The 26398-nt window shown below is 46.2% G+C and overlaps 1 protein-coding gene across 2 annotated transcripts in view; it reads left to right on the forward strand.

The window, feature by feature from the left end:
- The window catches only part of LOC137504197 (transmembrane protein 87A-like), a 234116-nt gene extending 215277 nt beyond the window's left edge, over positions 1-18839 (forward strand). For both annotated transcript variants that reach the window (XM_068232293.1, XM_068232294.1), the window contains 2 exons: positions 14916-15054; positions 15825-18839. In XM_068232293.1, coding sequence (XP_068088394.1) covers positions 14916-15054; positions 15825-16197 — 512 coding nt within the window. In that variant the 3' untranslated portion in view covers positions 16198-18839. The remainder of the gene's footprint in view (positions 1-14915; positions 15055-15824) is intronic.
- Positions 18840-26398: the final 7559 nt, after the last annotated feature.

Here is a 26398-nt window from a genome sequence, read left to right on the forward strand (position 1 = left end):
CTAGCCATACTGGGGGCAACTATACTAGCCATACTGGGGGCAACTATACTAGCCATACTGGGGGCAACTATACTAGCTTACTGGGGGCAACTATACTAGCTTACTGGGGACAACTATATTAGCTATACTGGGGGCAACTAAACTATACTAGCTATACTGGGGGCAACTAAACTATACTTGCTATACTGGGGGCAACTATACTGGCTGGGGCAACTATACTAGTTATACTGGGGGCAGCTATCCTGGCTGGGGGCAACTATACTAGCTATACTGGCTGGGGTAACTATACTAGCTGTACTGGCTGGGGGCAACTATACTAGCTGTACTGGCTGGGGGCAACTATACTAGCTATACTGTCTGGGGGCAACTATACTAGCTATACTGGCTGGGGCGACCATACTAGCTATACTGGGGCAACTATACTAACTATACTGGGGCAACTATACTAACTTCATTGGGGGCAACTAGCTTCACTGGGGGCAACTATACTAGCTACACTGGGGGCAACTGTACTAGCTATACTGGGGGCAGCTATACTGGGGGCAACTATATTACCTACACTAAGGGCAACTATACTAGCTATATTGGGGGCAACTATACTAGCTATACTGGGGCCGCTATTCTGGAGGGGGAAGAGAGAGGCAGAAGGAGGGGTCCCAGGTGAGGGAGGGGGGGATATGTCCCCCCTCCCCACCACTGCCTCCACAGCCCCTCCATCTAGCCCTGCTTCCCCCTCCTGGGGGTACAGCCTCCATATCACTCTCATCCCGGGTTCACTTTAAATTAGTTAGCTCCGCCCTCATCTGGTCATGGCCATGCCCATTTTTCGCCGCAGGTTATGGCCACGCCCATTTTTTTTATTTTTTTATATTTGTTTTTTTTTTTGGGGGGGGGGGGGGTTGTCTTTTAATAACCAGCACCGGGTGTCAAATGCCCTAGGTACGCCACTGCATAACACTAAAAATAGCCTTCAGGGATTAGCACGCCAATGCGCGGTAATCTCCCTTCTGGCTGCAGGCCAAGCAGGAAGTAAGACTTTCTAGTGCTCCCTTCCTCTGGCCGAAATTTGAATTGCACAGAAGTGTATTGAAAAAATACGTTTCCATGCATGCGAGGCGCAATGCAAAAGCCAAAAACATTTTTAAAAACCTGCTTGCCATTACCCTGCGCCGAAAAAGGGTAACACAATGCGCCAGTGTGAAAGGGGCCTGAAGTCAACTACTCTTAGGATGAAATGGAGTCTCAATATAGAGCAAAAGGAATATCAGCTCAAAGTAGATTCCAGGATGTCACTAGTAATGCAGGTCAATAAGATGCAAATAATTCTGACTTGTATGCAAGTTTCATAGTAATTGTATGTAGCTAGGAACTAGACCAATCAAAATCAATAGTAAGTGCTTTTGATTAGCCTAATTGCACGCTGCATACAATTTGCACAAAATTTGCATGCAAAGTGGAATTCTTTGCATCTCACTGAACATTTCTAGTGACTAGTAAAGTGATGGGTTATTTCGCTTACAGGAAAACAGATAGAAATAAAATCTTGCCCATTCTATCTCGAGTAATAATAAAAGTTGCTATGTAACTGATCTTGGATAGTGGCAGGCTCCTGTAACCAGATTTCTGTTACCTTTCTCCATTGTTAGTGCTTTGTGGTATCTCCATAAAGATACGGGAATGCAAAGACCACAGAAAGGAACAGGAACCGTTATTATAGCAAGGTCTCCAACTCCAACTGTCTCCAACTGTATAGAGTGGGAAAGTGACACTAAGCACAATACCACCTTCCTTTTCCCAATCTTAAAACATTCAAAGTGGTCGGTTAAATCTTCCACTTGGACTTAAGTCGCTGTATGAACCACTTGAACGGTTAATGCTAGAAAAATCTTTGCCTCTGTAGCATCGCAAATACCTAAAGGCCCTGTGTGATTTCTATAATCATTTTTCCAACAATTGCCATTTTTTTGTTGAGCGATGAGCAATTGTTTCTGTGATCTCGTGATGTCGGTACAGGTGTGGGATTACGCAAACAACGTTTCCCGACTTGTGGCAATAATGACCGTCACAGCGGATCAGATCTTCAAGATCCGTGACTACTCCATGCAAAGCACCGCAATCAATTGACTTCCTATTCGCACCCATCATGCGCTGTCACGTGACGTCATGTGTACCTGCTGACAGGAAGATAGATATGGGGAATACTCGTCGTCAGTTGAGTATTCAGCTTTAGACTAGAACCAGCTTGTAGGCAGCAAGTATTCACTTATACATGTATAAATCTGGTACATTCCTGTCTCAGTACAGTACTAAATTATACAGACATTTTAATTCCAGCTTCAAGTTTTTTTTTTTGGGGGGGGGGGGGGGCACGAAGGGGGCTCGACGGCTGGCTGGTGGGGTCCATTTGGATTATCAAAATCGATGTTTGCATGGCAGATATTTTTTGCCTAACTCAGGTGATAAAATTCGGGCTAACTGGGTCAGCAATAATAAGAACAAATCTAAATACTGTATCACAAACAGAACTCAGAGGCTTTCGAGCAGAGCAAATTGTCCACATGGTGGCACTGCTATGGAAGTACAATTACCTGCGATTGTACCTGGTTAGTTGGCTGGCATGATTTAATACTCACCTGCTAGCAAGCTGCTCCTGTGTGGACAGATCACAGACAAATCATTCCAGCCTGTGTCTGACCACTCTACAAGCAAGGGGAGGGGGAAAGAGGCAGGAGGGAGTGAAACACTGTGCAATTCCTTATCTTAGTAGCTAAGCATTGCTGCAGACTAGAGCATGTATTTTTACAGACAGGAAGTTTTGAATCCAGATAATACTATTTATTGGCTACTTTAAAAGAAAAACAGTAAGCGTTTATCTAGTAAGCATTCTTTAGACTCTATTACTGTTGACTGACAACGTTAAAGCATTCATTCAGAAGGAGGTAGAGAATTGTTTGCAAATATAAGTGTCAGGCAGACAAATGGACAATTGGAGAGTCACAGAGTCGGCACCAAATGCACTTGTGGGACCTTAAGGTGACGATTGGTTACTCCTGTGGTGTGCACTCATGCATAAAAACAGTTCAATACAGCAGTAAGAAAGGCAGGCGAGGCACCATCCACAGTGTTTTGAAATATTTATTTGCCAACTATTACCAGCACAGACAAGTTACAAGCAGCAAAAATGTGATGGCCTAACAGCCGTTTTGCTGCACTTCCGCTTCCTCAGAGACCAACAGTCACTTACTGTTAGGCAGTCACATTTTTGCTGCTTGTAACTTGTCTGTGCTGGTGATAGTTGGCAAATAAACACTCCAAAGCATTGTGGATAATGCCTCGTCTGCCTTTCTTACTTACTGCTATAAGTGTCAAGCAGATACATTAATTACAAGGGATCCTGCAAGGATTGTAAGGTAATTATGTCAATCAGATAAGACCCTTGGCTTACATAAAGGACTTACAAGCCCAAATAGGTAAAAAAAGAGAAGTACCTTAATCACTTTTTAAATGCACGGAGGACGCCATCCGTGTCCTCCGTGCAGTTCCGCCGGGTCCCCGCAGTGTGATAGCCCCCGGTGCCGCTCCCGACCCCACGGACGAGGTCAGGCTCCCCTTCCTCTCCTAAGATGGCCACCGGAGCTGGCCGTGGCTGCGCAGTCCGCATACACGTTAGTGCGGCTGCGCAGCTCTAGGGCCTCCCCCCTCGATCCACGCTACTGTGCGTGGATCGGGAGCGAGGGCCCTAGAGCTGCGCAGCCGCACTAATGTGTATGCGGACTGCGCAGCCGCAGCCAGCTCCGGCGGCCATCTTCGGAGAGGAAGGGGAGCCCGACACCGTCCGTGGGGTCGGGAGCGGCACGGGGGGCTATCACACTGCAGGGACCCGGCGGAACTGCACAGAGGGCGCGGATGGCGTCCTCCGTGCATTTAAAAGTGATTAAGGTACTTCTCTTTTTTTACCTATTTGGGCTCGTAAGTCCTTTAACACTTAAGGCTCACATTGAGAGTTTTCTACAGACCCAATCCTGTTCAGTGTATGCTGCTGGAGTCTGGAAACCGTTAACTTTATGTTACTGAGTGTGGGAGTAGGGGTGGGGAGAGTGGTCAGGGGGGGAGCAGTGATTCCTGGTGGGTGGGCAGTACCCCAGTGTTCACCAGTGTAACGCCACCACTGGTCAGAATCAAAGCCAGCGGCTATTGGGAATGGTGTCTACTGCTAATGCATGGGAGGTAATTACAGTAGGATTAACTAACATTTTTGGACTATATGATGCTCTGGACTATAAGACACACCTATGTTTAGAGGGCACAAATCAGGGGAAAAAATATACTAAACCTAGGTGCGTCTATGGGTCAGGGGTGTCTTGGAGACCTTTTCACCCCAAGATGTCTCTAAGCTACTCTACCTACCCAGCTACACTAACTCCTGCTGCCGCTCCCCACACCTACACCGCACTGCACTATAGTACGCTAATCCCTTCTGCCCCACCAGCTACATTACACTTCACTACACACTGCACTAACCCCTGCTGCCCCCCAGCTATACTACACTTTACTACACACTACACTAACCCCTGCTGCTGTCCCGCCAGCTACATTACACTTCACTACACTAACCCCTGCTGCCCCCCCCCCCAGCTACATTACACTTCACTACACACTACACTAACACCTGCTGCACCCACCCCCTCTCCCCAGCTGCATTACACTACACTACACTACAACTGCAGGGAAACTCACCTGACCTAGCTGCCGCGATCCTCTCCTTCCCCTTCTGCAGCCAATCCTCTCTGGAGCTCCACTCACAAGCAGCTTGAGGCCGTCACAGCCCTTCTCAAATATTTTGGAAAAGCTGCATAGCCGCGGGAGATCGGTAAAGCACATGGCAATGGCATCAGTTTGCGCTGCCATACTTCCTGGTTACTGATGCCCATGTGTATCTCCCTATTGCATCCTACGGAATTGTTGGTGATTCTGCAGGCTGTGGCTTAGTGGAAAAGAACGGCTCAGTGGGGAGATGTACAGCACTAATTTTCCACCGCTCCAGTGTGAAAGGGCCCTCAGATGCACACTGACAGACATTTCTGGGGATATTTAAAGAGGAACTGTAGTGAAAATAACATAATTAAACATAATTAAATTGCTTTTTTTTCTTTTACAATATTAATTTATAAATGATTTAGTCAGTGTTTTAAAATCTTTTCTCACCCCAATTTACATTCTGAAATTTATCACAGGTGGCAACATCTTTAGTTTGTGCATAGAACTCTCAGTAAACAAACATTCCGCAGAAAGATATACTGTATGCTTGGCAGTTGGAAACCGCTGTTATTTCCCACAATGCAACAGGGTTAGTAAACTGTCAGGATCATGGTCCTGACATCACACTGTGGGAGGGGTTTCACCACAATATCAGCCATCAGACGTCCCTGATGCTCAGTTGGAGAAAAGGTAAAGATTTCTCATCTTCCCAATCAGTAGTATCAGCTACTGTTTGGGATGACGTTCAATCCTGGGTTAAAGTTCCTATTTAATGAGAGCAGGACAAGCCATGCTGATCAGGTCTTCTGCACAGAATACCTATGAAAGTAACTATTTTAAACATCTCTTGGATTATTTGTTTTCTTTAGGTACACAAAATCTATACTGTATTGCAATTACTATTGAATCAAAGCAATTGCAATTGGAATCAAAGCAATTTAAGGAGAATGAAGCAAATTTGAGTCAGGAAGCACACCAACATTTTGCATCTGCTGGACTTTAAACAGGAGCTGTCAGCCATACTATCTCAGAAAAAAAACAAGTAGATAAATACTTGCTCTACTTACATAACATATGTATTGCACTGTCCACAGTAAAAAAAAAAAAAGAGAAAATCCTTCTTCGCATTTCCCATTTTAACTGTGGCTATTTTGAAGCCAATCCTGATGTCATTTCCTTCTTTACTCTCCTCTGCCTGATTGTGTATGCATTGCCCGCCCTTCACTATAGAAACTGCATTGTCTCAGCATGAGAAATATTGGCCAATCAGAGAGGAACAGAGGTGTGGGAGGAAAAAACAGGAGGGAAAGAAGCTTCAGCCAATCAGGCTGCATTAGTTAAGTCTGAGGAGAAAGTAGAGAAGCAAAAAAGGGCAACCCGGCATGCCCTGCAACTTCCTTTTTGTGTACTAAATTTTGTATGTACCAGATTATAGTCAGGTAAACTGGGGAATGATCATTTATCAACAAGAAAAGTAATACCAGGGAATGATCATTTATCAACAAGAAAAGTAATAGTGGTTTTAACTTTTGGATTGCCTGGTTAGCATCCTTATTACTTGTTTACCAGATAAACATAAAGAATAGATTTTTTATTTTATGCCCGACAGTTACTCTTTAAACTCGGGAATTTCAGTGATTCACCATTTATAGGAAAAAGAAACTGCTTCATTCCATTTCATATAAACTTGTAAATATTTGAAAGAATTTTTAATTGAACAGAATTAACACTAAAAGCATGCTAGTTTATAAAATAAAACAAAAGATAATTACAGGAAGCCAGACAAAGAATAATAACCTTAGCAAGCTAACTATTTAAATTATGCTCAGGGCATAATGATTATAATTAAAATAATAGTAATAATACTTTATGCATTTGACAGCCAAGTAAGATTCCATTATCCCACATGACAAGGACTAATATTGCAATAGGAAAACATGACATATAACTATTCCAAAAAATAATGTTTTGCATATGCTGGAATGTCAGCACAATGTACAGCTTTGAAGCTTCCATCAATAGTGTGAGAACGCGGAAGAGCCGCCGCCATGATCCGGCGGCAGGCGGCTCCTTCCGCGTACAGACGCTTGCCACACACGGAGAGGCTGCCGCCTCTCCTCTGCATGAGGCGGCTCTCTCCGGGCAAGCGTCGGCAGGGCACGCAGAAACCGCCGCGTGGGACGCGGCGGTTGCTGCCCATAACCCCGCTGCGGAGACTCCGCAGAGCGGGGCAGCTGGAGCTGGGACATGTAGTCCCTCAGGAGTAAGAGTGACGCGCGCGCGCGCACTCAGACATAATTTATGACTTCCTGAGGAGAGTCAGCTGACCAGGCTGGTCAGCTGACGCCAGCACCTCTCCCTATTGGTTCGGCACTTAGGGAGGTGCTGAAAGGCATTTAGGTATATATATTGCCGGCTGTTCATTTGTTCCTTGTCTGGCGTTGCGTTCACATACGTGGGAGCACCCAGATCCGTTAGTCAGATCCGTTAGTGTGCCGGGACCAGCTGGAGCTGTAATCCTACACTAAGCTAGATTTTGTTGATAGCTTAAAGTACTAGTTTGATTGTGATTATATGTTATGACCTTTGCCTGCCTCGACTATCCTTCTGAACTCTGACCTTGTACCTCGTTATTCTGATACCTGTTGCCGAACCCTGCCTGTACCTAGACTCCGCCTCTGCCTCCTGATTTTGTACTCCGATATTTCTGATACCTGTTGCCAAACCCTGCCTGCACCTAGACTCCGCCTCTGCCTACTGTATCTGTACCTTATCTGTCAGTGTGTTTACGACTTGGCTTGCCCGACCTCGAGAACCGACCTCACGATTGGAGGCGGTTCCTTGTCCCGTTAGTGACACTTGCGCCTGAGTGTCACTTTCGGACTTTCCTTCCCACTGTAAGTCTGACTCCTCCCGTCTCGGAGAGCTCAGACCTGTGGAAGGAATCTGTGCAGTTCTCCTTGCTGCACTGAGGCTTGTCCTCCATATTACTGTTGCACCAATCACTACACTCTACTCAGGTGGCCAGAGGTTAGCTAGTATATTGGATTATCGGTGATACTGCAGATCACATATAATCTGATATACGTCTGTATTTCCCGTGATACTGCAGTTCACCGGTAATCAGACCTCTCTGTGCTTCACCGAGCGTTACAGAACGCCAGACCAAAAATACTGATGGAACGCACTGATCCTCTGACTGTGCTTGCCACTTCGGTGGATAGCATTCATCAAGCACTAGGCCAGCACAAAGCCTTAATTGATGCCTTATCGGGCTCTGTGAGAACCCTCCAGACATCAGTTGATTCAGTGCGATCCCCTCCTAGTGATGACATCCGTATGCCTGTCCCTGATAAATTTTCCGGCCACAAGTCTGACTTCCGGAATTTCAGGAGTAGAGTGTTGTCATATTTTGAGTTAAGGCCCCGATCCTCTGGGACTGAGACCCAACGGGTCATTTTCGTTAAAACTTTGTTGACTGGGGACTCCCAGTCGTGGGCATACAACCTGCCCGCTACCGATACTGCCTTGACCTCAGTGGAGGAATTCTTTAAGGCCATGGCCATAATCTATGACGACCCTGATCTTGCTGCGTCCTCAGAGCGGAAGCTCAAACTCTTACGGCAAGGCAGAGGGTCGGTCGAGGATTATGCGGCAGAGTTCCGTAGGTGGTCGGTCACCTCGAGATTTGATAATTTTGCCCTCATGGACTACTTCCTGTCTGGGTTGTCGGAAGAGGTTTCCGACCTAATGTTGACTGTGCCCGAGCCCAAGACAGTTGACGAAGCCATATCGTCAGCCATTCGAGTAGATCGCAGGCTACGCCATCAGAGGCAGGCTAGGAGTAGTCACCGGGTCAGGGTGACTTCGTACACAGTACCGGCTGTTGCATCCCCAGTAACAACAACTCCGTCTGTCTCGACCTCTCCGGCCTTGCCTCCACCAGAGCCAATGCAAATTGGTCGATCTAAGCTGACCCAGGTGGAGCGGAGGAGGAGAATGACGGAACAACTGTGCCTATACTGTGCAGAGGCAGGGCATAGGGTGCGAAACTGTCCTAACAGGTCGGGAAACGGGTCTGCCTAGGAGTAGTGGGGGGTGACACCCTAGGCACACAATTTTCACCCCTTAAGGAGAAAAAACTGCTTCTCCCCTGTACGATTACATGGGAGAATAAGTCAGTAGCCACTGAAGCATTTATTGATTCCGGCTCAGCGGCTAATTTTATGAATCTTGCATTTGCTCAGGAGTTGGGTATTCCCCTCATTCCAGTGAATCCCCCCATTCAGGTCACGGCAGTGGACGATTCCCCGCTGCAACGGGAACGCCCACTGTCACAGACTCCGGAGGTGAAAGTCACCATAGGGGTACTGCATGGGGAACTATTACGTTTTTTTGTGTTACACATGTCCACCTCCACTATTATCCTAGGCATGCCGTGGTTGCAAACCCATTCGCCGCAAATAGACTGGGCCACGGGGCAGTTAACCTCCTGGTCACCGCATTGTTTCCAACAGTGTTTGGGAAAATTGACATTGGGGCAAACCCAAGTTCAGGTGGGAGGTGTGCCAGATCAGTACTCTGAATATGCCGACGTATTTTGTCCCAAGGCAGCTGACAAACTGCCCCCACATCGGCCATTCGACTGTCCCATCGACCTCCGTTCAGGTTGTGTTCCTCCCCGGGGCCATCTGTATAATTTGTCGGGACCCGAGAAAGTGGCCATGGGAGAATATATTCGTGAGAACCTAGCCAAGGGCTTCATTCGGCCATCTCGGTCACCCGCCGGGGCAGGGTTCTTTTTTGTTAAGAAAAAAGATGGGGGTTTACGGCCATGTATCGACTACCGGGGGCTTAATAAGATCACAGTAAAGAATCGCTACCCGTTGCCCTTAATAGATGACCTTTTTACACAGGTCACGGAGGCTAGGATATTCTCGAAACTGGATTTAAGGGGGGCATACAATCTTGTACGGATCAGAAAGGGTGACGAATGGAAAACGGCCTTCAATACTCCGGACGGGCATTACGAGTACCTGGTGATGCCCTTTGGGTTATGTAATGCCCCGGCCGTTTTTCAGGAACTTATTAATGAGGTCTTTAGAAAAGTGTTGGGGAAGTTCGTTCTGGTTTACCTCGACGACATTCTTATATTTTCTAACAATCTTTCTGATCACAGAACTCATGTCAGATGGGTATTGAACAAGCTGAGGCAGAATTTATTATATGCTAAGTTGGAAAAATGCATTTTCGAGGTCACGTCGGTAGCTTTCCTGGGATATATAATCTCTACCTCGGGCCTGTCTATGGACCCTGCTAAGGTCTCCGCAGTCTTGGAGTGGCCGCAGCCGGTGGGGTTAAAGTCTTTACAACGTTTCTTGGGGTTTGCAAACTACTATAGAAGGTTTATTAAGGGGTACTCTACAGTAGTTGCACCCCTCACCAGTCTTACTAAGAAGGGGGCAGACACCACTCACTGGTCTCCCGAGGCCGTACAGGCATTCACCGTTCTAAAAAGATTGTTCTGTTCGGCACCCATATTGAGGCATGTGAACACTTCTTTTCCATTTATAGTTGAGGTAGACGCCTCAGAAGTTGGAGTGGGGGCTGTGCTGTCCCAACGTTCAGGTCTTCAGGGGAGATTACACCCGTGTGCCTATTTCTCCCGAAGGTTCTCTCCGGCAGAGAAAAACTATGATATAGGTAATAGGGAGCTCCTTGCCATCAAATTAGCCTTCGAGGAGTGGCGTCATTGGCTGGAAGGAGCGGAGCACACGATCATGGTTTATACCGACCACAAGAATCTCGAGTACATCGAGGGGGCTAAAAGATTAAGCCCCCGACAGGCTCGATGGTCGTTATTTTTTTCGAGGTTCACATTCTTGATTACATACACTCCTGGTAGTAAAAATACCAAGGCAGATGCACTCTCTAGGTGTTTTGAACCAGAAACAGCACAGCCCTCTGTTCCTGAGACCATTGTTCCACGGAAGTTGGTGCTAGCCGCTACCGAGACGTGGGAGAACTGGAAGGAAACTTTGGGTCCTTTCCAGCAGGATGTCCCAGAAGGAAAACCTGAGGGGGTTTTGTTTATCCCGCTGCCCTTTCGGCTCCAGATCTTGGAGTTGGTTCACTCACACAAGAATGCGGGACATCCTGGGGCGTCTAGGACACAAGACCTCGTGGCAAGGTGTGCGTGGTGGCCCTCTCTGGCAGCCGACTGCAAGGAGTTTGTCAGGGAATGTGCGGTGTGCGCAAAAAGCAAGCCCTCCCGGCTGGCGTCTGTTGGTACTTTACAGCCTTTGCCCACCCCGAGTGAGCCATGGACCCACTTGTCCATGGATTTTGTGGGGGAGCTTCCGAGGTCGGAGGGCATGTCGGTCATCTGGGTGGTAGTCGACCGCTTTAGTAAAATGGCCCATTTCGTGCCCTTGAAAGGACTCCCCTCGGCCCAGGAATTGGCCGACCTGTTCATCACTCATATTTTCCGGTTGCATGGCATTCCGGAGGACATAGTTTCCGATCGGGGAGTCCAGTTTGTCTCAAAATTTTGGAGGGCATTCTGTCGCCAAATGGGCATGGGACTGTCATTTTCGTCGGGTTACCACCCACAGACTAATGGCCAAACTGAGAGGGTCAACCAGTCTTTAGAGCAATTCTTACGATGTTACGTGGCTGAAGCGCAGAATGATTGGGTTAAATTCTTACCTTACGCAGAATTTGCGCACAATAACTTAAAGAGTTCTTCCTCGGGGTTCTGTCCGTTCCAGATAGTGACCGGGAAGTTACCTAAGTTTTCCCCGCTGCCGGTTGCGTCCAGTCCGTTCCCAGCCTTGGAGGCCTGGCAGAGGACATTTAGGGTCATGTGGAGGACCATAAAAGACAACCTTGTGAGAGCATTTCAGAGTCAGAAAAGTCAGGCTGACAAGAGACGCTCGTTAGAGTGGAAATTCCAACCAGGAGATTTGGTTTGGGTGTCAACCCGTCACCTGACCCTGAAACAACCCTCTGACAAACTTGGTCCCAGGTTCGTGGGCCCATTCCCAGTTAATAGGAAGATCAACAATGTCACATATACCATTAATCTTCCTACCAGCATGCGTGGAGTGAGGTCCTTTCACGTATCACTTCTCAAACCCGCAGTCCAGGTGGGCCCCACTCCTCCTCCTCCTGTCTTAGTCGATGCCCAACCCGAGTATGAGGTGGAGAAGATCATTGACTCACGTACTGTACAAAACTCGGTGCAGTATCTCGTACATTGGAAGGGGTACGGCATTGAGGAAAGGCAATGGGTACCTGGGAACCGTATGCATGCGGATGACTTGGTTAGGGAATTTCATGCTTTACATCCAGGGAAACCTGGAAGGAGCTGTCCGGAGTCCACTCCTCGGGGGGGGGGGGTACTGTGAGAACGCGGAAGAGCCGCCGCCATGATCCGGCGGCAGGCGGCTCCTTCCGCGTACAGACGCTTGCCACACACGGAGAGGCTGCCGCCTCTCCTCTGCATGAGGCGGCTCTCTCCGGGCAAGCGGGACGCGGCGGTTGCTGCCCATAACCCCGCTGCGGAGACTCCGCAGAGCGGGGCAGCTGGAGCTGGGACATGTAGTCCCTCAGGAGTAAGAGTGACGCGCGCGCGCGCACTCAGACATAATTTATGACTTCCTGAGGAGAGTCAGCTGACCAGGCTGGTCAGCTGACGCCAGCACCTCTCCCTATTGGTTCGGCACTTAGGGAGGTGCTGAAAGGCATTTAGGTATATATATTGCCGGCTGTTCATTTGTTCCTTGTCTGGCGTTGCGTTCACATACGTGGGAGCACCCAGATCCGTTAGTCAGATCCGTTAGTGTGCCGGGACCAGCTGGAGCTGTAATCCTACACTAAGCTAGATTTTGTTGATAGCTTAAAGTACTAGTTTGATTGTGATTATATGTTATGACCTTTGCCTGCCTCGACTATCCTTCTGAACTCTGACCTTGTACCTCGTTATTCTGATACCTGTTGCCGAACCCTGCCTGTACCTAGACTCCGCCTCTGCCTCCTGATTTTGTACTCCGATATTTCTGATACCTGTTGCCAAACCCTGCCTGCACCTAGACTCCGCCTCTGCCTACTGTATCTGTACCTTATCTGTCAGTGTGTTTACGACTTGGCTTGCCCGACCTCGAGAACCGACCTCACGATTGGAGGCGGTTCCTTGTCCCGTTAGTGACACTTGCGCCTGAGTGTCACTTTCGGACTTTCCTTCCCACTGTAAGTCTGACTCCTCCCGTCTCGGAGAGCTCAGACCTGTGGAAGGAATCTGTGCAGTTCTCCTTGCTGCACTGAGGCTTGTCCTCCATATTACTGTTGCACCAATCACTACACTCTACTCAGGTGGCCAGAGGTTAGCTAGTATATTGGATTATCGGTGATACTGCAGATCACATATAATCTGATATACGTCTGTATTTCCCGTGATACTGCAGTTCACCGGTAATCAGACCTCTCTGTGCTTCACCGAGCGTTACAAATAGTAGTTGAAATGTATCATGAAGTGCATTGCAAACCCAAGTAGGGAACAGCACAATTGATTTTCTTCTGCCATGGCTCATGAACCACCTCACTGGTTACGGGAACAAAATAAGTTGCTTGCTAGCTGGATACTGTAATGGCTACGGGCTCTGTCTCTGACACAGGCGACCTGGGTTCTAATCTCGGCTCTGCCTGTTCAGTAAGCCAGCACCTCTTCAGTAGGAGATCTTGGGCAAGGCTCCCTAACGCTGCTACTGCCTATAGAGCGTGTCCTAGTGCCTGCAGCTCTGGTGCTTTGAGTCCGCCAGGAGAAAAGCGTGATATAAATGTTCTCTGTCTTGTCTAGCTGAAGCCCTAGCAACGTTTGGCCCGATCCACATCACTTTTTCTCCTAAGTTTTCGTCTAGGTGTGACCTTATCAATAAAATGCCCTTTAGACCGCTAGCAAGCTAGAAAATACTCCGAATAATTTTGACAGTATTATTTCCACCTACTTTTTGGCACTTTTTTGATTGTACAGTGTTAAAAAGTTAGAAGATGAAGAATTATCTCCTAGGAGAAAACAGAGGAGAAAAAGGGAATTGAACAATAGGCACCATGAGAAGGAAGGTCTAGCTTTAGGCTGGTTGTAAACTGGCAGTAGCGTTATGGTGCGGTGCACCCGCCGCACTGCATCGCAACGCCAAAAACAGGCCTTCAGGGAACACACCTTAGTACACAGTGTTCCCTGCCTGGCCATCAGCAAAGCAGGAAGTGATTAGTGCTTGCGGTCACTTACTGCTTTGGGTTTGCAGACGCATATTGTAAAATAAACTTCAGTGCATGCGTGCCACAACGTTGGCAGCTTTTTTATAAACTCTGCAGACTAACATGACTTCCAGGCTGGCGCAAAACGCTGCGGGTCCCGCACGGTAAAGTAGTTCTGCGCTAGCATTAGATTGGGCACTTCCGGCACAGCGTACCACAACGTGGGAAGTATGAACTTCCCCATAGGGTTTCATTAGGCTGCGGTAGCAGTGCGGCACCGCACCAGTGTGAAAGCGTCCTTAAATGAGGAAGTCCACACACCACAGTGTAGCAAATGTCTGCGCCCAATCCTGCCAGACACCGTGAGCATAGGGTTTAGAATTTTGATTACAATAGATTAATTTTGGTGAACACAGTTAAAGATTACCTAAGTAATATAGTCGGCACTGAATTAATTTGCATGACTTGGAGGTGCTCTAAAACCTGAGCTGACAGACTGGAGATGAAAATGTTACAAATTATCCTTCATTTAGACAAGATTCACACTGAACATTTTTTTTTCCACAAAGTGATCCTTCAGTTTTGGAGCTCATTCTAGCAGGAAAGTATTAGGGGGTGTAGCAATGTGGTGACATCATTGCATTGTGATCTGCTTTGCAAGCATATAAGCCAATTTCAGAATTGTTTTCTTTTTTTTTTCTATTTAGACAATTAGACAAAACTCTACTTCTCTGCTATCTAACATAACTGTGCACAAACTAGCCTCCAAAACCCCTGTACTTACCTCTGAGGGTCTTCAAAATTGGGGTCATCCACATGGACAGCCATGGACCCCAAAGCACCCAAAACCATTTTGCATTTTCATCATTGTAAAATTTAGCTGTTTATTTTGTGTTTAGATATAGATGAATGCAACTCTGGACTTCACAACTGCTCCAGGAGTGCCACATGCATAAACACTGCAGGGGGCTTTCAGTGTGTCTTTCCAGAATGTCCAAAACCCAATGGAAACATCAGCTATGTGAAGACATCTCCTATGTAAGTAGTACTTTTTTTTCAATAATTCCTGATTCTAGGTTCCTTTAGTTGGCCAGACAGTTGAAAATGTGGATACCACTTTACCTGAGCACTTGTGTTAGGCACAGGCTTCTTCAAGGCTCAAAATCTAAGTAGTCATGTGTCTTCACCAAAGCATCTCACAAAGGAGGATGGGCTCTTACCCCTAATGGGAAGTAGGCTATTTCACTGCGCGACTGCCAGGTTGCGACCCCTGGTTATGCCCCACCAGTAAGAATTGATAGTCCACAGGATGCTAAGGCAGATATTCAGGTGCTAGGATTAAGAACAAAGCATAGTCAGGAACAAGCTAGAGGTCACGCAAGGAAGGGCTCTGCCCAAAACATTTTGTGTCCTATTTTCCTGTATTTCCAATACAGTAGTTGCTGAAGCAGTTGTGTGCCGTCTCATCATTTGAACATTGACAAGCTAGAGGTCAGAGCAGGCAGAGGACTGACAGAGTCAGGGATCCAAGCAGATGGTTGAGACTGGCAGCTAGCAGGCGTAATCAAAGAACAAAGCTATATGTCAAGGCAAGTTGGCATACAGACTAAGCAGGTAAACAGCTGAAGGTCAAACACGGGCAATCAGAAGGTCAAGTGGAATGGCTAACACCACTCAGCAGCTGCAAAAGTCACAGCTTTGAAATGTTTTTGCCAGGAACTATCTATACATATGCTTGAGAATTATTGCATTATTTTTATGTGTTCTTTAACTTCTACACTAGTAAAAATTTGTATTTTACTTCCTAGGCAATGTGAACGAAACCCCTGTCCAATAGACAATCGAGCCTGCCATCTTGCTCCAAAGACCATCTCCTTTCACTACCTCTCTTTACCGTCAAATCTACCCACACCTGTTACACTTTTCCGTATGGCAACAGCATCAGCACCTGGGCGACCAGGCCCAGACAGCCTGAGATTCGGAATAGTGGGAGGGAACAGCAGGGGGAACTTTGTGATGCAAAGATCCGATCGGCAGACTGGAGAGCTTTTACTTGTGCAAAGCCTGCAAGGACCTCAGACCATAGAAGTGGATGTAGACATGTCGGAGTATTTAGATCGAATGTTCCAAGCCAAGCACGTCTCAAAGATCACCATGTTTGTTTCGCCTTTCAACTTCTAAGTTATACAATAGATCGGACATTAAAAGGATAGAGAAAGATGCCGTGAACGTTAAGACGAAGCACAGTTTGTGACAAACACAAAATGGATATAAAGGTGTCTGTACAGAATGGACAATAGTACAGAAGTGGATTGAGAAACTTTCACGAAGTAATATCAGAAAGATAACACTTTTATGTACCTCACAAGCAGTGAAATCATAGGACTACTCTATTTTTTTTTAAATAGGAAAGTGCTGCAATACATAATGTATACCACAGCATTATACAATACATTCTTGCTGACAACTAACCCATTAGATTTACTGCCTCAGTAAACGGAATGGCTGTATTATGTTTTATATCATTCAACGGCCTCTGCTATAAGCAGGTAACAAGTGTGACAATGTTTCTGAACTTAGAAATTCAAAGAATACTATACCTTTGGGAGATTATGTAGGATGTTAAAAAATAGGCTGAGTACTGTATGTTATACTCTTTTAATTAGCACTTACAAAAATCGTTATAGCATTATTTTTCGAGAGTCACTCACTTTGTCAGATCATCAGAATTAGTACAGAATTGAAATAACCCAAATGTCCAAATATTTAGAGGTTGTTGTATTACTTAAGGGGAACCCAAGCCGAAGCTTGGGTTCAGAAATGAGGCTTCGTACAGTGTCATCTGGTCCTCCGCCGGTGCCCGGGATGCTCCAGCTGGTCGGGGTCATGCTCCCTTCTGGCTCGAGTGCACCGTGCTGCCCTTGTTGGCCATGCTCCTCTTCTGGCATGAGCGTGCTCTTGCAATCCCTTGTCAATAATCTTTGGATGGTCTAAAAGTGGCAACGGGGTACCAGAGGACAATGTGGGAAACATCATTAAGATCCAGAGGCTTCCCTCTTCTCAGATATATATGTGATTTTGTACCCAATCTTAGGCTCTGGTACACTGTAAAGCAAACCTGTGCGATTCTTTGGACACAAATGTAGATACTTACCTCGATTTCAGATCTGGGACTCCCTGAAGCTATGGTAACACTCCCATACAATGGTTCATGCCTGCGCAGCAACCTGGAGCCACTGCTTGGGCTTGATAGAAAATGCTGTGCCAGTTTGTCTTCGTGCTACTGTGCAGGTGTGAGCCGTCTATGTCTGCGCAGTGTGGCCACGCTCTGTCGGCAAGGGCTTGTCAACCAGCTTCAGGAGGGTCCCATCGCTGGGACAGTGATTGAAGGGAGATTAAAGGGGGGTGCCTATGGAGAATCCTCTACTGAAGTTAATACCATTTAGGCACTTTTCCCTTAAATTACTCTGATGTAAGACTTGAGTACAAACATAAACAGTCATGAAAAAGAGTTCAATAGTTTGCAACACATGAGCATCTGAATATAAAGAGACAGTTCTGTCTCTTGTGAGAATATAGTGAGGAGGAATGTCACAGATGTGGGGGTAACAGTAAAGATGTCTGATAAAAGCCTAAAAACTCAGTTCAGCATAGAAATTGTGATCTTTTAGGGTTATCATTTTAAAGCAAAGGTTTCTTTTTGTGCATTTTTAAAATTCCATTTCAAAACCATGGTTTTCATTTGAGTTTTTTGATCAGTAATCATTGCTTTGTTCTTTTATAGTGTGTATGTATAGACTAGTTTTAGAGACATTTCTCTACTGTAACATTCCATTTTACACTTTTTATGAGAGTTACTTAGCTAGTGACAGGGTGATCCTGGGATATTATGTTTTTATTCACTATTGCAGTCATGCACACAAATGTGTTTTCGTGTGCATGTTTTGTGTGTTCAGATTGACTTTAGATTCAGAAGTACATGTTTCTCAAATACCCGTACTCTTAACTATGGCTGTTTATGCTCTTTCTCTGTTCTCTTGTTTAAGTGGACCTGAACTTTTGCACAGGACACAAGGAAAACAAAGAGAAATGCACCCTGTGTGTTTTAGAGATGAGCCTGTCTAATTCGGCCATCTGTAAGTAATCACAAGTGTAATTTAATCTCTCAGCTGTGTCAGCACAGAAATGTGGCACTCCTTGGCAGACAGCTAATATGTAAACACAGGCTGTTACCCTTTGTTTGTTTCCATGAAAGCAGGTAGTAGATACACTGCAGATTTATTGAGTTCTGTAAAGGCCCATACCTACCTTGCAATTTTGTCTGCGAATCTTCTGATGACTGGTCGATTTTTAAGGGACGAGTGATCAGTTCAGTGATCTTGCACTGTGGGTACAGGCACGTGATTAGGCAAATGACGCTTTGCGAGTTGCGACATGCAGCAATAACAACTGTAGTTTAAATCTGTTGACGATTGATGTGTTGTGTGTGGAAGGAATCAATCCCTCTCTGGTCAGAATCCGAACGGAGAGGGATAGATCATTTTGCAGCATTGGACAATGGGGGACATTGATGTGTGTATAGATACCTACAGAACTGACTCTGCTATTCAAATGTTCATGTGCCACTATTCTGTACTGATTCTGATGATCGGATGAAGGAGGATACTTCTGGAAGCTAATCCTGTGACAATTTTATTAAATACAGGTTTACAGATCATTTCATTCAGAACGCAACCATTTTTGATGCTACAAATGCACTAACATGGCTACAATCATGTTATTTAGTAATTATGTGACATTAATAAAAATCTGTCCTTATTTTACTTCCCCCGTTTTCCATGATTTCTAAATTGGTCATATGTATTTAATTTAGTTTTTTTTTGAAATGCACATTTCACTAGAAATAGGATTTTTACTTAAAAAAAAAATGGCACATACCTGATTTTTAATGTTGAGTATTTGGGGTGAGTTGTTCACATAATCTGCTGTTCTTCTTTCCAAAGTCTTTCTGTTCAGCCCATGCCCCTTTTCCATAGATTTTAATGATACCTCTGTGCACACTACACGCGAGCAAAGCGTGTGTTACTTAGCAATGTCCGATGCTTTCACATCAGTTTTCTATGAGTTTGTTTACACATAAAAGGTTTCCATTTCCAGTCCAGTCAGGTAAAACTGATAGAAAACTGATGCTTAACTGTCTGGACAGGACAGAACTGGACCAAAAATGTACAGACTTACAGTATGTCATTCATGAAAAGAGCCATGCTGAATTCTACACAGCACATGCCTTCCGTGGAACGCTCAGAAATATGCAAACTGGAGCAGAAAGAAATGGAAATAGTTATATGTAGAAGCATGCAGCATACATTACTTGTAGATGCTGAAGGGGTTATAGCAATTCGAAATGCATTGGTTCATTAATTGTAGTTCAGAGACTTCTCCCATTATGTAGTTCTTAGGACAGGACAGATGGACAGCTGTCAGCATTTAAAGTTTGGGATCCATCACATCGTAATCGAGATTAATGGGAGCCTTCATCTCACAACGTTTACAGTTGTTTGCCATTGGTCGAGTTTTTCCAGAAGCTACAGGCTTCTTATGAAGTCCTGGTTTTATTGTAATCCCCTAGGGCTCTAAATGCGGCGCAGTGACAAACGATGTCAAGTGCTTTTCTGGGTGGTAAAATGAAACACGTACAGTGTCACAGCACCATCCACACTCTCCAGCGCCCCCTGAGGCCCCTGCTCTGCTCAGCCATAATCTCTGACGGGGAAGGGAGGAAGGGGCAGTTCCTCTCCCCAGCCCATTCCTAGTCCCTATCACAGCGTGTAACGGCACACAGCGCAGGAGACCTACGACTTGTGTGGGCTTAAGGGAGATTTAGCTCCGAACGATAGTGCACTGACAGCTGTATCATTGCACTATCATTCCAAGCTCAATCTCCCTATGCCCACACAAGTCACAGCCAGTGGCAGCTCCAGCTTGAGTTTTTTAGGGGGGATACAATGGCTGGCTTGTGGGGCCCATTTAGGTGATCAAAATCAATGTTTGTATGGCGAACTTTCAATATTTTTTGCTTAACTCAGGTGATAAAATTAGCTACTTGGCTAGTTTTCTGGCATGCTTTAATCTTTATTTGCTAGCAAGCTGCTCCTGTGTGGACAGATCACAGACAAATCATTCCAGCCCCCCAAGCAAGGTGAGGGGAAAGAGGCAGGAGGGAGAGAAACATTCCTTATTTTAGTAACTAAGCATTACTGAAGACTAAGCTCTAATTTATTAATAATATTAATTAAAACAGTAAGCTTGCAGCTTGTAAGCCTTCTTTAGACTCTATTCCTGTTGATTGACAATGTTAGAACATACTGTCAGAAGGAGGTAGAGAGATTTATTTTGCAAATATAAGTATGATCTAGATACATTAATTACAAGGGATATTGCAAGGATTGTGAGGTATTTATGGAAAATAGATAAGACCCTTGGTTTACTTAACACCTACATAGACTCAGGCTGACATAGAGAGTTTTTTTTACAGACCCAATCGTGTTCACGGTATGCAGCTGGAGCCTGGAAACAGTTAACTGTATGTTGCTGAGCAGGGGGGGCACAGTGATTCCCAGGGAGGCCAGTGTCCCTGCGTGCCCCAGTTTAGCGCAACCCATGGTCGCAACTCTCCTGAGCTGTGTGCCATTAAACGCAGTGATCTCGGGAACCATCGTCAGGGAGTGAAAGGGGCGTTTGTAGGGACAGGTGGATAGAGGGGAACTTCCACTTGCTCCTCGCCCATATTCAACGATCTGCTCACTCGGAGATTACAGCTGAGCAGAGCTGGGGCCACAGGGGGCGCTGGAGGGTGCTAATGGTGCTGTGACATATGTCACACATAAATCAGGATTAAAAGTATGTTGAAAAATATCAGGGGTAATTTAAGTCACATCTGCAGTCTGATTATTGAAATGATCAGGAAATCACTTACACAAAGGCTCATACACACTTGCAATTTAGGCCACCAAAGGAATAGGTAGACCACAAGGGTCCGGGAACGTTACAGTTTTGGTTTACATACATACTGTATTCACAAAAGTACCAAAGCCAACTGTTGACATAATGATCGTGTTCCTTTAAAGGATAAGGGCATTTTGTTGTTTTCTACAGTTTATCCTACAAATATGTCAACTGTCTTTAGAGCGAAAGCTAATCTAACTTCATCAGTCAATGGTTTACTTTACTTTCTGTCTGCACCTAGTTTATACTTCCACACCAAGACAATTCCAGTGGCAAGTTTTCAAACAGTCTCAGTATTTTGTGGAATTACACTGTTGGGGATTTCATTCTCTTGGCAACATTCAATGAAAATGACATATCCAAGAAAGGGTTTGATCGTTTGTGCTGGCTGGAGACCAGTGGGAGAAACTCATATGGTGAAGCTTTTGTTAACACAGTCTGGGCCAAGTGCGAACATTTCCCAATCTCAGTAGATGTTTGCCAGATTCAGATGTACTTTTAGCTGCTATTTGTGTTCAGCATCATATATAATTTACACACGTCACACCCTTTGCGCTATTTTCCATAGATTTTCTAAAAACAAATTCTTGTTGCCAAGAACGGATCAAAATCAATGGCTCGGCTCCTAAATGCCATGAATGGCAAAGCAAAACTATATATGTGGTCTCTGACTTTAAGTGAACTGTAGTGAAAATAATGTAATGAATATACCGTAATTGCTTATTGTAAAATCTTTTCTCATCCTAATTTACATTCTGAAATTTATCATAGGTGGCGACATCTTAAGTCTTGTGGGTGCAGCTCTGTAAAATGTTTGTTTTTTTGAGAATTCTGAAGCCAGTGAAAATAATGCCTTGTCTCTGCATAGCTTACCAGCCAACCCTACGCATCACTGGGAGGGTGAGGCTACAAACCAATATACAGCTATATAGAGATATGTTGAAACAGGAAAATTACCTTACACTGTAAGTGGGTATCCTGAATTATTTTCTGCATTCTACTTTGTCACCACAGTGCCTCTTTAATGAGTGCTAAATAATTGTAGCCACTCGTTCTGCCACAACGATTGCCTGGATGTCCTCCAATACTATACCTAAGTAAACTGCCAGGTGCCCTCTGTAGTAATGTAACTGGCTTTATAACTGTCACACTGGCCCATAGATACATATGATACCAATGTTCTTTAGGATGCAAACCATTTGTAGCAATGAATACACTGAGAAGGATTTTTACGAAGTATGAAAACTGTTCAAAAACTACAAGCAACAGGCCCTAATCTGTTTGTATAAAACTTAACTTATTATTAATCATGCAAAAACTGTTCAAGATCTCTTCCATCATCCATACTAACCTTAAAGTGGAATGAAACCCAGTATTTCTTCTTTGCTCTAATAGATTATTTACAGCATATTATATACTACCAGTAGAGATGGCCCGAACGGTTCGCTGGCGAATGGTTCCCGGCAAACTTCGGTGGTTCGCGTTTGCCAGCGAACGCGTACTTTTCCAAAAGTTCGGTTCACCCCCATAGTGCATCATGAGGGTCAACTTTGACCCTCTACATCACAGTCAGCAGGCACATTGTAGCCAATCAGGCTACACTTCCTCCTGTAACCACTCCCCCCCTTATAAAAGGCAGGCAGCATCAGGCTTTGGACTCACTCGTGTGCCTGCATTAATTAGAGAAGGGAAAGCTGCTGCAGACTCTCATAGGGAAAGCTTAGTTAGGCTCTTGTAGGCTTGTTAGCTTGCTCCTTGCTGATTCTTATTGCTAAAAAAGCACCCCTCAACAGCTCTTTTGAGAGATAATCTTGTTCTTGTGATATTTTTTTTTTTTTTTTGTGTGGCCCACTTACACTTGTGTTGCATAGACAGCCTTGGTAATTCCTACTGTGTGTGCCACTGCGAGGCTCAGCACATTCAGTGACTACCTGTGTGTGTGACAGGTGCACATTGTAATACCCATCACTGCATATACCTACCACCTGTTGTTCACTTTAGTGCACCCACCTACCTGCGTGAGCGCATGCAGTGTCACTGTGCCTGTCCGGTACCTGTCTGTGTGTGACAGGTGCACATTGTAATACCCATCACTGCATATACCTACTACCTGTTGTTCACTTCAGTGAACCCACCTACCTACGTGAGCGCACGCAATGTCACTGTGCCTGTCCGGTACCTATCTGTGTGTGACAGGTGCACATTGTAATACCCATCACTGCATATATCTACTACCTGTTGTTCACTTCAGCGCACCCATCTACCTAAGTGAGTGCACGCAGTGTCACTGTACCTGCTCAGTACCTGTGTGTGTGTGACAGGTGCACATTTGTAATACCCATCATTGCATATACCTACCTGTTGTGTTCAGTGCACCCACCTACCTACGTGAGTGCACGCAGTGTGATATACCACCCCTTGCATACCTGTTAACTGCACCTGTGTAATTGCACATTGTATTACTCAAGTCAGTGCATACCTTTCACTTCATCCGCCCCGATATGGACAAAATGGACAAAACAGGTAGAGGCAGTGGTAGAGGCAGACCAAGAGGAAGGCCACCCAGCAGGTCTGTGCGAGGTCATGCTGATGTGATTTTGGACCAAAGTACAGTGCTCAGAAGAAGGCACATCCCATCAACTCCCAAGATTTTCAGGACGTAGTTGACTATTTAACACAGAACACCTCATCTTCCGCAGCCACCAGCGCTACTCCAAGTACCACATCCACTACATTAGACAGTTCGCAGGAGTTATTTGGTGGGGAAATCACTGATGCACAGCCATTATTGTTACAACCAGATGAAAGCACTAAGCAAGTTACACCACCTCATATGTCTGAGTTAGACGACACTATGGACGTAACGTGTGAGGAGGAGGATGATGAAGTACCTGCTGTTGGTGCAGTTTTGGAGGTGTCTGAGGCAAGCGAAGCTGGGCAGGATGATTATGATGATGACAATTTATTTATTTATTGTATTTATAAAGCGCAACATATTACGCAGCGCTGCACATTAATTTAGGTTACAGACAATATTTAGGTGTGACATACAGCAAAATGACAATACAAGAAAGACCAGATCATGCAACACAGTATGAGTACAAGGTAATGCTTAGTCGCTGGAGGGGAGCATGGAGATTAGGCAAGTTAGGTTCACGGATCCCACGTATGTTCCCAATAGAAGAAGAGATGAACAGGGGGACAGTTCAGAGGGAGAGTCAGAGAGGAGTAGGAGGAGACGAGTTCCTGAAAGAAGCAGGGGCAGCTCGTCATCAGAAATAGCTGGTGGCAGGGTCCGGCGCCATGTATCGCCACCTATGTACAGCCAGCCAACATTCCCTTCAACGTCAGCTGCTGATGCCACCATAGTGCCATCACCCCAGGGGGCTCAGAGGTTTGGAAATTTTGTAATGTGTCTGCCTCAGATCGGAGCAATTCCATCTGTTCTCTCTGCCTCCAAAAATTGAGCCATGGAAAGGCCAACACCCACGTAGGGACAAGTGCCTTACGAAGGCACATGGAGAAAAGGCACAAACTGCAATGGGAAGAGCACCTGAGCAAAAGTAGCACACAAAAGAAAAGCCACCCTCCTTCTACTCTTCCTCCTTCAGGTGCATCATCTTCTGCCGCTTTCTCCCTTGCACCTTCACAGCCACCCTCCTCCACTCCGCCTCTGACCTTGAGCGGTTCCTGCTCCTCTGCCCACAGCAGCCAGGTGTCTGTGAAAGAAATCTTTGAGCGGAAGAAGCCAATTTCTGCCAGTCACCCTCTTGCCCGGCGTCTGACAGCTGGCTTGGCGGAACTGTTAGATCGCCAGCTGTTACCATACCAGCTGGTGGACTCTGAGGCCTTCCGTAAACTTGTGGCCATTGGGACAACGCAGTGGAAGATGCCAGGCCGCAATTATTTCTTTAAAAAGGTAATACCCAAAGCATACCGTGAAGTTGAGAGGCAAATGGTGTCATCTCTGGCACACAGCGTTGGGTCAAGGCTCCACCTGACCACGGATGCCTGGTCTGCCAAGCACGGTCAGGGCAGGTACATTACTTACACTGCCTATTGGGTCAACCTAGTGACCGATGGCAAGCAGGGAGTACGTGGCTGTGCAGCGGACCAACTTGTGACACCGCCACAGCTTGCAGGCAGGCCTCCTGCCACCTCCTCTCCTCCTGCTACATCCTCTTCGCTGTCGTCATCCTCCTCCTCCTTGGCTGTGTGGCAGTTCAACTCTACTGGTGCTGCGATCTCCTCTCCAGCTATCCAGTCCCAGCTCCCCAGGGCCTAATGCTGCATGCCAGGTACGACGGTGTCACGCCATCTTAGACATGTCTTGCCTCAAAGCGGAGAGTCACACTAGAGCAGCTCTCCTGGCTGCTCTTAACAAACAGGTGGATCAGTGGCTGACCCTGCACCAGCTGGAGATCGGCAACTTGGTGTGTGACAACGGCAGCAATCTCATTTCCGCTTTGAATTTGGGAAAGCTGACACATGTACCCTGCATGGCACATGTGCTGAATCTAGTCATTCAAAGATTTGTGTCAAAGTACCCAGGCTTAGAGGATGTCCTGAAGCAGGCCAGGCATCTCCTGGTCATTTCAGGCGGTCTTACAAGGCCATGGCACACTTTGCAGAGATTCAGCGGAGAAACAAGTTGCCGGTGAGACGCCTCATTTGCGATAGCCCGACTCGCTGGAATTCGACCCTCCTTATGTTCTCTCCCCTGCTAGAACAGGAGAAAGCCATCACCCCGTACCTCTACAATTTCAATAGAAGGACACAATCTGGGGAGATGGGGATGTTCTGGCCTAACAACTGGACACTCATGCGAAATGCATGCAGGCTCATGCGGCCCTTTGAGGAGGTGATCAACCTGGTGAGTTGCAGTGAAGGCACCTTCAGCGACCTGATCCCGTACGCTTACTTCCTGGAGCGTGCCGTGCGTAGAGTGGTGGGTCAAGCTGTGGAGGAGCGTGAAGAGGAACAGTTACGGGAGGAAGCATTGTGGGAACAATTCTCATCAGAACCAGATGTTTCCTCAACACCTGCGGCAGCACAAAGGGGGGAGGAGGAGGAATAGTCGTTTGGGGAAGAGGAGTCAGACTCGGAGGATGAGGAAGGTGTTTCTTTGGAGGAGGAGGAGGAGGCGGTGGCAGAAGAAAAAACGCAGCAGGCGTCGCAGGGGGCTTGTGCTGCTCAAAGTTCCCGTGGTATTGTTCGTGGCTGGGGAAGGAGGACTTACCTGACGTCACTGAGGAAGAGCAAGAGGAGATGGATAGTACGTCTGCATCCAACTTTGTGCAGATGGCGTCTTTCATGCTGTCTAGCCTGTTGAGGGACCCCCGTATAAAAAAACTCAAGGGGAATGACCTGTACTGGG

The sequence above is a fragment of the Hyperolius riggenbachi genome, chromosome 4 (assembly GCF_040937935.1).
Source record: "Hyperolius riggenbachi isolate aHypRig1 chromosome 4, aHypRig1.pri, whole genome shotgun sequence".
NCBI classification, from domain to species: domain Eukaryota; kingdom Metazoa; phylum Chordata; class Amphibia; order Anura; family Hyperoliidae; genus Hyperolius; species Hyperolius riggenbachi.